The 13343-nt window shown below is 44.9% G+C and overlaps 1 protein-coding gene across 1 annotated transcript in view; it reads left to right on the forward strand.

Annotated features, from left to right (window-relative positions):
• The window catches only part of LOC107689478 (catenin alpha-2-like), a 519554-nt gene that overhangs the window by 479326 nt on the left and 26885 nt on the right, over positions 1-13343 (forward strand). Inside the window, exons 15-18 of the mRNA XM_016487473.1 lie at positions 44-186; positions 534-799; positions 872-1009; positions 1542-1976. Coding sequence (XP_016342959.1) covers positions 44-186; positions 534-799; positions 872-1009; positions 1542-1976 — 982 coding nt within the window. The remainder of the gene's footprint in view (positions 1-43; positions 187-533; positions 800-871; positions 1010-1541; positions 1977-13343) is intronic.

The following is a 13343-nucleotide window of genomic DNA, read 5'->3' on the forward strand; positions in this document are numbered from 1 at the left end:
GAGTCACCGCGGCTGCTTGCCGCTCTGGTCCTTCTACCTCCAGGTATGAGGCCGCAGCGATGTGCGCCGCGGAAGAGCATGGGGAGGAGGGAGTTTTGCCAGGGCAATCCCCGCAAGCTTCCCGTTCTTCCCTTGCTTCGTGCTTACCGGTCGAGTTTCCGGATGAGTTTGAGAGCCCTTCCCTGGGTGGGCTCAATCTCTCATTCAGGGCTCGCGAGCAGGACGAGCTGTCGATCACAGCATCGGAGAGCGGGCTTGAGCCATCGGAAACAGATGACTCGGCTGAGCAAGCACCTATGGGCGCTCAGTCCTATTTAATACTGTAAAGTTGCTTGGACACAATCTGTATTGTTAAAAGCGCTATATAAATAAAGGTGACTTGACCACCCTCGATGGGGGTCCAGCAAGGGGATATACGGAGGTTCCCCAGGTGGAGAGAGCGATTGTGGTGCATCTTTGCCCGCAAAACGCTGCCACCTGGCGGGGCCGTCCGAGACTCCCGTTCAGGGCATGTAAGTTCTCTTCGTCCATAGTGGCGAAGGCTTATGCAGCTTCTGGTCAAGCTGCGTCCGCCCTGCACGCTATGGACATCCTGCAGGTCTACCAGGCCAAAGCGTTGAAAGAGCTGCACGAGGGTTGTCCCAACCCAGAGGTACTGCAGGAACTGCGCTCGGCGAGTGACTATGCCCTCTGGGCTACGAAGGTCACGGCGCAGGCTCTGGGGAGGGTGATGTCCACTTTAGTGGTCCAGGAACACCACCTGTGGCTCAACCTGGCTGAGATGCGCGAAGCCAAGAAAGTACACTTTCTTGACGCTCCCATTTCACAGGTTGGTATCTTTGGTGACAATGTGGAATAATTTGCCCAGCAGTTCTCCACGGTGAAGAAGCAGATGGAGGTCAACAAACAAATCCTTCCTCAGCGTGGGTCAGGTCCTGCTCCTGCACCCCCGAGTCAGCAGCCCCAGTCTGCTCGTCACCAGGGACGGCCCCCTGCGAGGATTGCTGAGGCCCCACAATAGCCTGGGCCTTCAGTCAAGCCTGACCAATGCCCCACCACTCGCAGGAAGGTGGCACCACCAGCTCGTCATCAGGGCACCAGGAACCTTCACAAGGCTTCAAACCTTTCCTGAGACGGGCGACCCAGGGAGGAGGGACCATCTGGCCAGCCTGGATCAACTTCCGGCAGGGGGAAGGGAGGTGGATTCAGCTTCACCACGGCTGTCTTCCACCTGACAGATAGCCACCACCTGGTCAATAGAAGAGCAATTTTCTTCTTCTCTGGGTCACACACACAGTGTTTTTGGCCCTCCCATTTGCGATGACCAGATGCTGAAACCATGCATCAGAATCTGTTTGGACACAGCCACTCTGTCTCCTCACGTTCAGCTGGTCAATAAAAGAGCAATTTCCTTCTTCTTTGGGTCACACACACAGTATTTGTGGGTCTCACATACACACCCTCCCATTTGCGACGGCCAGACGCTGAAACCATGCATCAGAACCTGTTTGGACACAGATACTCTGTCTCCTCACATTCAGATGCAAAGGGTCTATCACTCAGCCAACATGACGCATGCTGGCGAACTCATGTTCCCTCATCCGTCTGTGGCACATGTGACAGACCCTGCCGACAAGGCGCGGTGTGTTTTACACACCAGCTCGTCATCAGGGCACCAGGAACCCTCGCAAGACTTCAAAGCATTCCTAAGACGGGTGACCCAGGGAGGAGGGACCATCTGGCCAGCCTGGATCCAGTTTCGACGGGAGGACGGGAGGCGGATTCGGCTCCACCCCGCATGCTGGCGAACTCATGTTCCCTCATCCGTCTGTGGCACATGTGACAGACCCTGCCGACAAGGCGCGGTGTGTTTTACAGGACGTTTCACCTCCTACCACAGTGCTTTCCACTCTGCTCAGCCACAGGAACCCTGCCCGAGGTACGTCGAACATGGTTCCTTTGAGACCGTTGGCAGGGTATGTGGATGCTTGGTTAAGCCTCTCCAATCCCTCCCAATGGCTCCTTAGAACCATTCGGCTCGGCTATGCAATTCAGTTCACCATGCGGCCACCTAAGTTCAGCGGCATTCTGTTTACCTCAGTACGAGGCGAGAATGCGGGTGTTCTTCTGGCAGAGGTTGCAACCCTTCTCGAAAAGGGTGCAATCGAGCATGTCCCCCTGGCCGAAATGAAGAAGGGGTTTTACAGCCTGTACTTTATTGTACCCAAGAAGGGCGGGGGGCTCAGACCAATCCTGAATTTGAGGACTTTGAACTAGAGACCTGCGCGGGATGGATTTTTCAGTGCCGCTCCCGCAAGATTCTGTCCCGCGCCCGCCCGCTCCTGCAGAAATATATCTTATCTGGTCCCGCTCCCGCCCGCGACATTCATGTTTTGTCCCGCTCCCGCCCGCAAAAGCCCGCATAAAAGTAATCTATATAGACTTTTTCAGTACATCGAAGAAATTTACATGGAATCGTTCTGTAACATCTCCCTAGCTCCACAACATCCCAGCATAAACACTCCCGATAAAATATTTGTTATTTAGGCTAAGCATCAACATTAAACCACTGTTATTTTTAACAGAAAAGCAAGCATGGGCTGCTGCGTGCATGGTTTGGCATGGCAGAATGCGAGCAGCACTTCCTTTATTATCGCTAAAATTGGTTTGTGGCAATAGACCTGAAGGATGCATACTTTCATGTCTCAGTCCTACCAAGGCACAGGCCGTTTCTTCGGTTTGCCTTCGAAAGACGGGCATTTCAGTACAAAGTTCTTCCCTTCGGGCTGTCCCTGTCTCCTTGTGTCTTTACGAAGATCGCAGAGGCTACCCTTGCCCCTCTCAGGGAAGTGGGCATTCGCATTCTTAATTACCTCGACGACTGGCTGATCCTAGCTCACTCGCGAGAATTGGTTTGCGCACACAGGGACATGGTCCTCGATCACCTAGCCCGATTGGTACTTCGGGTCAACTGGGAAAAGTGCAAACTCTCCCCTGTGCAGAGTGTCTATTTTCTCTGTGTAGAATTGGACTTGGTTACGATGACTGCACGCCTCTCTCAGGATCGTGTTCAGTCGGTGCTGAAATTCTTGAGGGCTCTCAAGCAGAGAACAGCGGTCCATCTCAAAAACTTTCAGAGGCTCCTGGGGCATATGGCGTCCTCAGCCACAGTCACGCCGCTGGGACTGATACATATGCAAGACCGCTTCAGCAACCCATCCAGAGTTGTCCCACGCCGCACCATGTTGCGTTGGGTCCCGCGGGTCCCGCGGTACTCCCGCGGGAGTGCAGGTCTCTACTTTGAACCGGGCCCTTTCAGTCGGTGCTGAAATTCTTGAGGGCTCTCAAGCAGAGAACAGCGGTCCATCTCAAAAACTTTCAGAGGCTCCTGGGGCATATGGCGTCCTCAGCCACAGTCACGCCGCTGGGACTGATGCATATGCAAGACCGCTTCAGCACTGGCTTCGTACCCGAGTCATGGCATGGCATCACGTCTCACACCGTGTGAACATCACACCATTGTGTCGCCATACCTTCAGTCCTTGGGAAGACATCTCTTTTCTACGGGCAGGAGTGCCCTTAGAACAGGTGTCCAGACACATTGTTCTTACAACAGATGCTTCCAAGACAGGCTGGGGCACCGTGCGCAACGGGCATGCAGCATCAGGGATCTGGACAGGCTCTCGGCTGCATTGGCATATCAATTACCTGGAGTTGTTGACAGTTCTTTTGGCCTTGAGGAGGTTTCGACCCTTGATCCAAGGCAACACTTGTTGGTCCAGACGGACAACACAGCGACGGTTGCATACATCAACCACCAGGGTGGTGTTCGCTCCCATCGCATGTCACAACTCGCCTGCCATATTATTTTACTTTGGAGCCAGCACAGACTCAGGTCTCTTCATGCTACTCATATCCCAGGCGACCTCAATCATGTAGTGGATCTCTTCTTGCGACAGATCTTTCTCGGGGGCGAGTGGAGGCTTGACCCCCAAACGGTTCAGCTAATTTGGAATTGGTTTGGCCAGGCACAGGTGGACCTGTTTGCTTCGTCGGAATCGACCCATTGCCAGTTGTGGTACTCCCTGACGGATGCACTGGCTCACAGCTGGCCCAGGGACCTACTCAAGTATGCATTTCCCCCAGTGAGCCTCATTGCACAGACACTGTGCAAAGTCAGGGAAGACGGAGAACAGCTCCTGCTTGTGGCCCCTTATTGGCACAACAGGACCTGGTTCTCAGAGCTTGTGCTCATGGCATCAGTTCCTCCCTGGTGAATTCCCCTGAGGAAGAACCTCTTTTCTCAGGGGAAGGCTACAATTTGGAATCCGTTCCCGGATCTCTGTAACCCTCATGTTTGGTGTCTGGACGCGACCAGGAGGAACTCAGAGACCTTTCACCAGCAGTGGTGAATACCATTACTCAGGCCAGAGCCCCGTCAACGAGGCGGCTGTACGACCTGAAGTGGCGCGTTTCCATGAATTGGTGTTCTTCCCAGGGGAAGGACCCTCGGAGATGTGGCATTGGATCTGTGCTCTCCATCCTCCAAGGAGGCCTGGACAGGCACCTGTCTGCTTCTACACTTAAGGTGTACGTGGCCGCGATTGCGGCTAAACACGACACCGTGGGAGGCAGATAGGTGGGGAAGCACGATCTGGTTATTAGGTTCCTCAGAGGCACCTGGAGGTTGAACCCTCCGTGGCCACGTCTCATTCCCTCTTGGGATCTCACTGTGGTCTTACAGGCCTTACAGAGAGATCCGTTTGAGCCCCTTCAGTCAGTTGAGTTCAGTGCCCTCTTTATGAAGACGGCCCTCCTGGCTGCGCTCAGTGCGAGCCCTACGCACATACCTAGATCCCACTCAGAGTTTCAGACGTTCTGAACAGCTCTTTATCTGCTTTGGAGGACAGCAGAAGGGGAATGCTGTCTCCAGACAAAGGATCTCCCACTGGATTGTGTATGCGATCCTAATGGCCTATCAGGCCAGAAGACTTCCTTGCCCACTGGGAGTGAGGGCTCACTCTACCAGGGGCATTACTGCATCAGCTGCCCTGGCGAACGGGGCCTCTCTAGCAGATATCTGTAGAGCTGCATGTTGGGCTACACCTAATACATTTTCTAGATTTTATAATCTACAAATGGAACCAGTTTCTTCTAGAGTTCTGAACATCAGTTCTTTGACTCAGGAGACTGACAGAGTGTAGAGCTTGCTACCAGCGCTACTCACCCCAGGGTAATTATGCACTTATTCAGTCCAGCTCAGGTTCCTTTCATGAATTCTGGACAACCCTTCCGTCACATAAGCACTTTTTCTTAGCGAAATTCGACGGAGGAACTTGCTATTAGAACTCATTACGAGGTAGGTTCCCTCGAGTGAACTCTTGTATTGGGTTAGTGCTCCACATGTAGTGGCTCCTCTTGAGGCCCCATGTGTGTATTCTCCACTGTATAGCCCCTAAGGCTCAGTGTTCCCCTAGACAGACATTCTGTCGATAGATTCTGGGTCTTGGTAGATCTCCCCAGTACCTTCCCTATGTGGTACTTCCTCTGTAAGTCCATAGGTGGATCTTCACATGTTACCTCCCCATCAGGTAGGATGTGATCTCCGTAGTGCCTTTTCCCAAGGGGGAATAGTCACTGTCCCAACGTTACTACTAAGACTTTCCAGCTGTTATATTATGGTGAGTATTACTATGGGAAAAGACTCCGGCTGAGGGGATCTCTGCCTCTATGGTGGCTCTCCCAGATGTTGGAGAGTGAGGTCATAAAGGGTTAGTTCACCCAAAAATGAAAATTAGCCCATAAATTACTCACCCTCAAGTAATCCTATGTGTATATGACTTTCTTCTTTCAGACAAATCCAGTCGGAGGTATATTAAAAATTGTCTTTGATTCAGGAGACTGACAGAGTGTAGAGCTTGCTACCAGCACTACTCACCCCAGGGTAATTATGCACTTATTCAGTACAGCTCAGGTTCCTTTCATGAACTCTGGACTACCCTTCCATCACATAAGCACTTTTTCTTAGCAAAGTTCGACGGAGGAACTTGCTATTAGAACTCATTACGAGGTAGGTTCCCTCGAGTGAACTCTTGTATTGGGTTAGTGCTCCACATGTAGTGGCTCCTCTTGAGGCCCCATGTGTGTATTCTCCACTGTATTGCCCCTAAGGCTCAGTGTTCCCCTAGACAGACATTCTGTCGATAGGTTCTGGGTTTTGGTATATCTCCCCTTATGCGGAGCCCACCCCATTACCTTCCCTATGTGGTACTTCCTCTGTAAGTCCATAGGTGGATCTTCACATGTTACCTCCCCATCAGGTAGGATGTGATCTCCGTAGTGCCTTTTCCCAAGGGGGAATAGTCACTGTCCCAACGTTACTACTAAGACTTTTCAGCTGTTATATTATGGTGAGTATTACTATGGGAAAAGACTCCGGCTGAGGGGATCTCTGCCTCTATGGTGGCTCTCCCAGATGTTGGAGAGTGAGGTCATAAAGGGTTAGTTCACCCAAAAATGAAAATTAGCCCATAAATTACTCACCCTCAAGTAATCCTATGTGTATATGACTTTCTTCTTTCAGACAAATCCAGTCGGAGGTATATTAAAAATTGTCTTTGATCTTTCAAGCTGTTTCATGGCACTCAGGGATTTGTAAAGAAGAATGTCGGAGGATTTCGATATAAGCCAAGAGGAGACTGGTTTTCCTCTGCTAAAGTAAGGAAACTTTGCTTCCTTTGCTCCTGTTAACAAACGCTGGTTTTCACGAGACTAACTGGCGCATGCGCAGCACTGACCTCATACCTCATCAGACCGGAACTGCTTCCGTGTACAACTGTTGGCGCAAGCTACAATATAGTGATTATTACATTTTAAATATGGATATAAACATATACACCTAGGATGACTTGAGTGTGAGTAATTTATGGACTAATTTTCATTTTTGGGTGAACTAACCCTTTAAGTCTTGAGCGCTGGAAGGTTACGAGGAGGAGAGGTGCATTTGGTTGTGACATGTTGGCTGGTCAACATCTGTGTGTGACGAGAGGGGCGGGGCCGAGAGCCGTGGGAACGGAGCTTTCATTTTGTGTTTGTTTATTTTATTCAAGTTTTCTTTGAACGTTCGCCGGTTCCCGCCTCCTTCTTCCCGTGACTACGAACTTTGTTACACTGTGCCCCCGTGGACTCGTGACGCAGTTTGGCAGTTGTGGCGTTTATTATAGGGACCCCTAGTGTCGTACACTCGACACAATGTCGGCGTGAACGACAGAAAGGGAACGTCTCGGTTACGTATGGTAACCTTCGTTTCCTGTTGGAGGGATGTGTCCATCATGCCACAACTCCGAATTGCCTCTGAGTGGGTTGAGACGCTTCTTGACTCCTCAGAACAGAACGAGTGAGCAGATGCCACGCTGGCCTATTTATACCCAGATATGGGTATAATGGCCAGCTATGCAAATTCTGCACACCCAATTTCATTGGCCTTTTCTCAAAGATGCCAGAGGTGTTTGGGCTCCCAAGAGCGACCCCTAGTGTCGTACACTCAACACAACGTCTCCGTTCCCTCCTTAAGGGAATGAGGGTTACCATACGTAACCGAGAAGTTTATTTTATTGCAGTCAATAGATGTTCCTGCAAGAAGCAAAAAGGACTTTGCTGAGTTTGCATGGGTTTGTATGATATGCTTTTATCATACCAATAAATTTAGTATGTTTAAGGAACAATTCAAGCAAAAAAGTGTTTGTAATGATATGAGTGTGAGTAAGGGATGACAGAATTTTCATTTTTGGATTATTTATCCCCTTAAGTTTAAATTAGTTTAATATAAACTACACTGCTCCGGGTGCGTGTTCACTGCTGTGTGTGTGCACTTAGGATGGGATAAATGCAGAGCACTCATTCCTAGTATGTGTAACCATACTTGGCCACATGTCACGTCACGTCACATAATTTTAGTTGGTACCAGCGGTTGGTCTTACCCGTGGCAAATGTCTTTCACTTTGTAAGCACTATAAGCCAACAATGGCAGGCAGAGTTACTTTCCTTAAATAAGAAGAAAAGTAATCAACATGGCTTTCGACAGGCTTTCTCTTTTCATTTGGTTGACTCTCCTTTATTTGCCTCAATTCAGGCTTTGTTTATCAACTGGCTGATTGTGAGGCACTTAATTATGCCACACTCCAAACTGCAGGTTTCCAAGGCAATAAGCTCCTTGGCACAGTGACTTAGTCGAGGAAAGTGGTGTGGACGCTCATTGACTTCTTAAGCAAGGCCTGTGACTCGCATGATTAAGATTACAGACTCTGGAGACAAATAAGACTCAACCTGGGACGATGTGTGTGTGCGCTCCTCCATGTACTTCTATGTGGTTGAAAGCATTTTTGATAGTTGTTACAGTGCCCAGGGTGTAAATTGAAGAGGCTTATCACTAACTCCTGTATTTCCTAGAGAAGTTGTTTTTTTAGCATTTCCAGCTAACATCAGCAGAGTGTTGAAAGAACCGCTGAGTGTTATTCTGTTAATGGGCAGAAATGTAAAAGCACCTAGCCATTTTCCAATATTTTAGAACTAAAATAACACATTTTCATGGTTCCATTCAAAATATTGCTTTCATTTTTAGTGTTACAGCTTGCCCATTTACTGCAGCCTATACATTGATCATGGGAGGGGAAAAAAAAAGTTTGATATCATCATTTTATAACACTTGTTATAAAATGTTTTAGGTGTGTATTATGCAGTGTCACATCATAGTTAAGTAAAACAAAAAAAAGGTTAGAATTTCATAATTAATTAATAAAAACTATATAGACATTAAAAAAATAACATAAACTGACTAAAAGTAAGTAAAAGTAGTTAACTAAAATAACAATAAAATAAAACAAAATGAAAAAAGAAATAGTTGGTACTATTAATTTATGATGATGATGATGATGATGATGATGATTATTATTATTATTATTATTATTATTATTATTCCCATATAATATCACCTTTTCAAATTAAAAAACAAAACTTTTTGTGTGATATTCATGAAAAAAAAGTAAACATAGTGATCATGTCAAATTCAACATAATAACATAATAATCCTTAGGAATAGTATTTGCAACAGAGAAGTTCCAACAACAATAGCAGCAGCAATGCTAACAACCTCAACAATATCATTCATAATAATGACAGTACCACTGGTATTTCTATTAATATCAGATGAAATAGACCAGGAACATGCATAATATTTATTTAATGTAGTATTTATGTAGAGAGATCAAGGTTTGTCCTAGACTGTTAATGGTAATTTTCCATTAATCTCTTTTTAGATCTTAGACTTGCTTTAAATGGCCCCTGAAAAGCCATTAACTTACACTTTGCTGAAATGTACCCATGCATACACCGAACCATTCATGTTCACCAAGGCTAAACCTCTGAAGGGGCTGGGACAGTTTTTCATATTGACCTTCATGCCAGATCTCATTATCTCCACATGATATCTATTTATGACAACCCCATGCATCAAATTCAGGCCTCTTAGCGCAACTTTGGTGACAGTTAACATTTCACTGAGGTAGTTTGGAGCCTTCTAGCTCTAATGGGAACTTTTCAGGTTCTCAAAAAGAAAACTTTGACAGAGAGAATAGTGGAAGAACAGAAGAACCTGAGGGGAAAAAAAGGGCTCTTGGCTGATGGCCGACCGGAGCCAGACCGGAGCCCTGTGACCCAGTTGAGTGTGCTAGCTGGAGGCGTTTAGTGTAGCATACTGGCTAAGGACAGGTAGATTCTAATAATATAGCTCCATTGAGGGATTCAGGCTTCCACAGCTGTGACAGGCCCACCAGCTTTGACTCTATTACACTCTTCCACGTTGGGCAGAAGTGTGAGTGTAAGAAGCCAGAAAGGCTAATTCACTTCCGCGAGATGTCAAATGAGAAGATGTGCTGTGTTATTAAGAAATTTCTCAGCCACATTCCATCCGTTATATTTTAATATACACTCCAGTGACTGTAGGTTTAGCGTTGAACTTTTCTCTCTTTTTTTTATTTTTATTTATGATGACCATAGGAAAACTTCTTCCTTACTGGCTGCTGTGTTTTAGTTCTTTCATGATTAAATGGGTGTGATTAAATGGTCCTCTAAATTAGGAAAATCTGTTTAGAGCTCCGATCCCTGTAGCGGCACCATGATACTGCTATGGTATCAGAAGGTAAAACAGTGGTAGACCTTTACAAATAAAGGTTCTTTATTGGAATCTATGGTTCTATGAAGAACATTTAACATTATTTCCATTGCACAAAAGGTTCTGGAAGAAGGTTCTTTAGAGTGTTAAACAGTTCTTCACACTGAGAAAAAAAAAGTGTTTACTGAAAGTTTCTTTTGGAGAACCCAAAATGGTTCCTCTATGATATTGCTTCTGTCGTCAATAGTGTAGTGATGGACTGTATGAAACAACTCCCAGGTTAGTGTAGCATACTGGCTAAGGACAGGTAGATTCTAATAATATAGCTCCATTGAGGGATTCAGGCTTCCACAGCTGTGACAGGCCCACCAGCTTTGACTCTATTACACTCTTCCACGTTGGGCAGAAGTGTGAGTGTAAGAAGCCAGAAAGGCTAATTCACTTCCGCGAGATGTCAAATGAGAAGATGTGCTGTGTTATTAAGACATTTCTCAGCCACATTCCATCCGTTATATTTTAATATACACTCCAGTGACTGTAGGTTTAGCGTTGAACTTTTCTCTCTCTTTTTTATTTTTATTTATGATGACCATAGGAAAACTTCTTCCTTACTGGCTGCTGTGTTTTAGTTCTTTCATGATTAAATGGGTGTGATTAAATGGTCCTCTAAATTAGGAAAATCTGTTTAGAGCTCCGATCCCTGTAGCGGCACCATGATACTGCTATGGTATCAGAAGGTAAAACAGTGGTAGACCTTTACAAATAAAGGTTCTTTATTGGAATCTATGGTTCTATGAAGAACATTTAACATTATTTCCATTGCACAAAAGGTTCTGGAAGAAGGTTCTTTAGAGTGTTAAACAGTTCTTCACACTGAGAAAAAAAAAATGTTTACTGAAAGTTTCTTTTGGAGAACCCAAAATGGTTCCTCTATGATATTGCTTCTGTCGTCAATAGTGTAGTGATGGACTGTATGAAACAACTCCCACAACAGTTGCAATCCCACTTTATATTAGGTGGCCTTAACTATGATGTACTTATATATAAATAAAGCATTTGATACCATCCACTTATTGTGGACATACATGTTTTTACATTGTACTCGTATTTTAAAAAATACCTGCGTGTAATTACATCTGTAATTAATTTATGTAATTACATTTATAATTACAGTGTTGACCGATAGCTTACACCTTAACCCACCCTTAAACCTACCCATACCACCAAACCTGTCCCAACCTTACCTGTATCCCACCTCAATAGCAGCAAAAGTGTTTTGCAATACAATATGAACACAATAAGTACATTGTACTTATTTTTTTGATGTAAGTACATAGTAGTTAAGGCCACCTAATATAAAGTGGAACCAAAGTTGCTTTCAAACCAAACAGCTATCTGTTGGTTGGTGTGGCGAATTTGCATGATCAACTGAACCCAATCGTGGAAATTCCCAATCATGTTGATTCCTATTGAAACTTTGCCTGTAAATGTTAACTCATCTTAACACTTACCAAGCATCGAGAGCATAGGGAATTAGGGAAGAATCAGAGGGGGAACAGAAATAAAGTTCTATCATGACAACTTTCAGAAGATTTTAGCATGGTAATGGATGTGACAGTGTTGCTGTATTTGGTCTTGGCAGAATATATCTGCTACGCTGCTGAATTGCTGCTGCTGTTGGTTATTGCTGCTGTTGCTGCAAATTACAGGAACTAGCTACTGCCAAAACATACGCAGAAATGGTGCTGTGAGTATTTAAGACATACTGCTGCTACAAAAGTAGCATATATAATAACCCGCAGCAGATCTATACAGGTGGAGCTGGGGAAGGTGAAGGGTTTCAGGGGAACTCTGAAAGCGTGCTGCGAAAAGCTCTAGTGAATGCTAACCAGCCATTTAAATGTCAAGCAGCAAACTTATTGGCTGTGTGTGCAATATGAACCAATCAGCTTGTGCCAAGTAATGTAATGCTGTGAATATCATTAGTTTGCATTAACCACCCATCAGCCTGCGCCATCTAGAGTTTCATGACAGAACTTGGCATTTATGTAGAACCAACTCAAACTCGTATCATCTACATGAACACCACTGCAAAATATGTGCGCTGTAGCATGTATGCTACCCTCAGGGTCACAACTCTGAAAAGTTCAGCATTTGCGACTGAAAACTACTGCGTGCGACTATAAAAAAATGTTTAGGAGCACCAGTGCGACTGACCCGATCATCATCATAATTGTGATTGCGCTCAGGGGAGCTTCAAATGTTTCTACGTGTTTTTGCAGCGTTGAGTGATGTATCACAGACATATCTCACGAATCCTTTCATAAGCAAAGTGAGAGATTCATTGCGCAGTGTAGAGAGCTTCGTTGATTATAGATGTGAGATCGAGATGAACTAAGATGAGTGCCAGCTTTTAATGATTTTTAAAGGAGTTTGTAAATGTGATACTGATTTAATACAATACAATTCAATAAACAAGAAGTTAATATTAAGTGACTTACATTGTCTGACTATAACACTATTGTCTGATTTTGCTCTATTTCGTTGTTGAAAATAGTTTAAAACAAAGTCACAGCTCAGCCGCTGCGCATCTCCATTCAAACACAGCGGTGAACTGCGTTTTTAAACGAATCTTGAGTCAGTGAGTCATAATTACCCATTCATAAATACTGTCCATTGCTTCATTCCTGAATGAATCAGCCGTTCGAATGAATCAATTGAATGAATGATTCAGTGATAAAAATCAGTGACTTACCGCCACCTGCTGGCAGTTTGTTTCATTTTAAAAGTATCTTTTCAGTTATTTAAATCATTTAATATTTCTATATTCAAAATTTTATATTTAAAACATTAATACCATCATGAATGTATGGATTTAATTGCACTCATTCCACTTCTGATCCTCATTAAATGTCTGAAAGTACACCAAGCCACTTTTGTGTTCTTCTGTGCCACCTCTACAAATTAATTTTGTTAATACTGATTTAATTTGATTGGTAACTTATATTTCTTATTCTACTTGTTCTTATTCTGTCGTTTTAATTACAATTTTTAAAAAGCTTATAAAATATAATGTTTTTAAGAATTTGACAAAAGATGACATACGTTTAATAAAGTTAGAGGAGTCAAATATCACCTCGTAATGGGAAGGCTACTATTTGATAACATTTTGGAT

Source organism: Sinocyclocheilus anshuiensis, unplaced genomic scaffold (assembly GCF_001515605.1).
Source record: "Sinocyclocheilus anshuiensis isolate Anshui unplaced genomic scaffold, SAMN03320099.WGS_v1.1 scaffold1215, whole genome shotgun sequence".
Taxonomy (NCBI): domain Eukaryota; kingdom Metazoa; phylum Chordata; class Actinopteri; order Cypriniformes; family Cyprinidae; genus Sinocyclocheilus; species Sinocyclocheilus anshuiensis.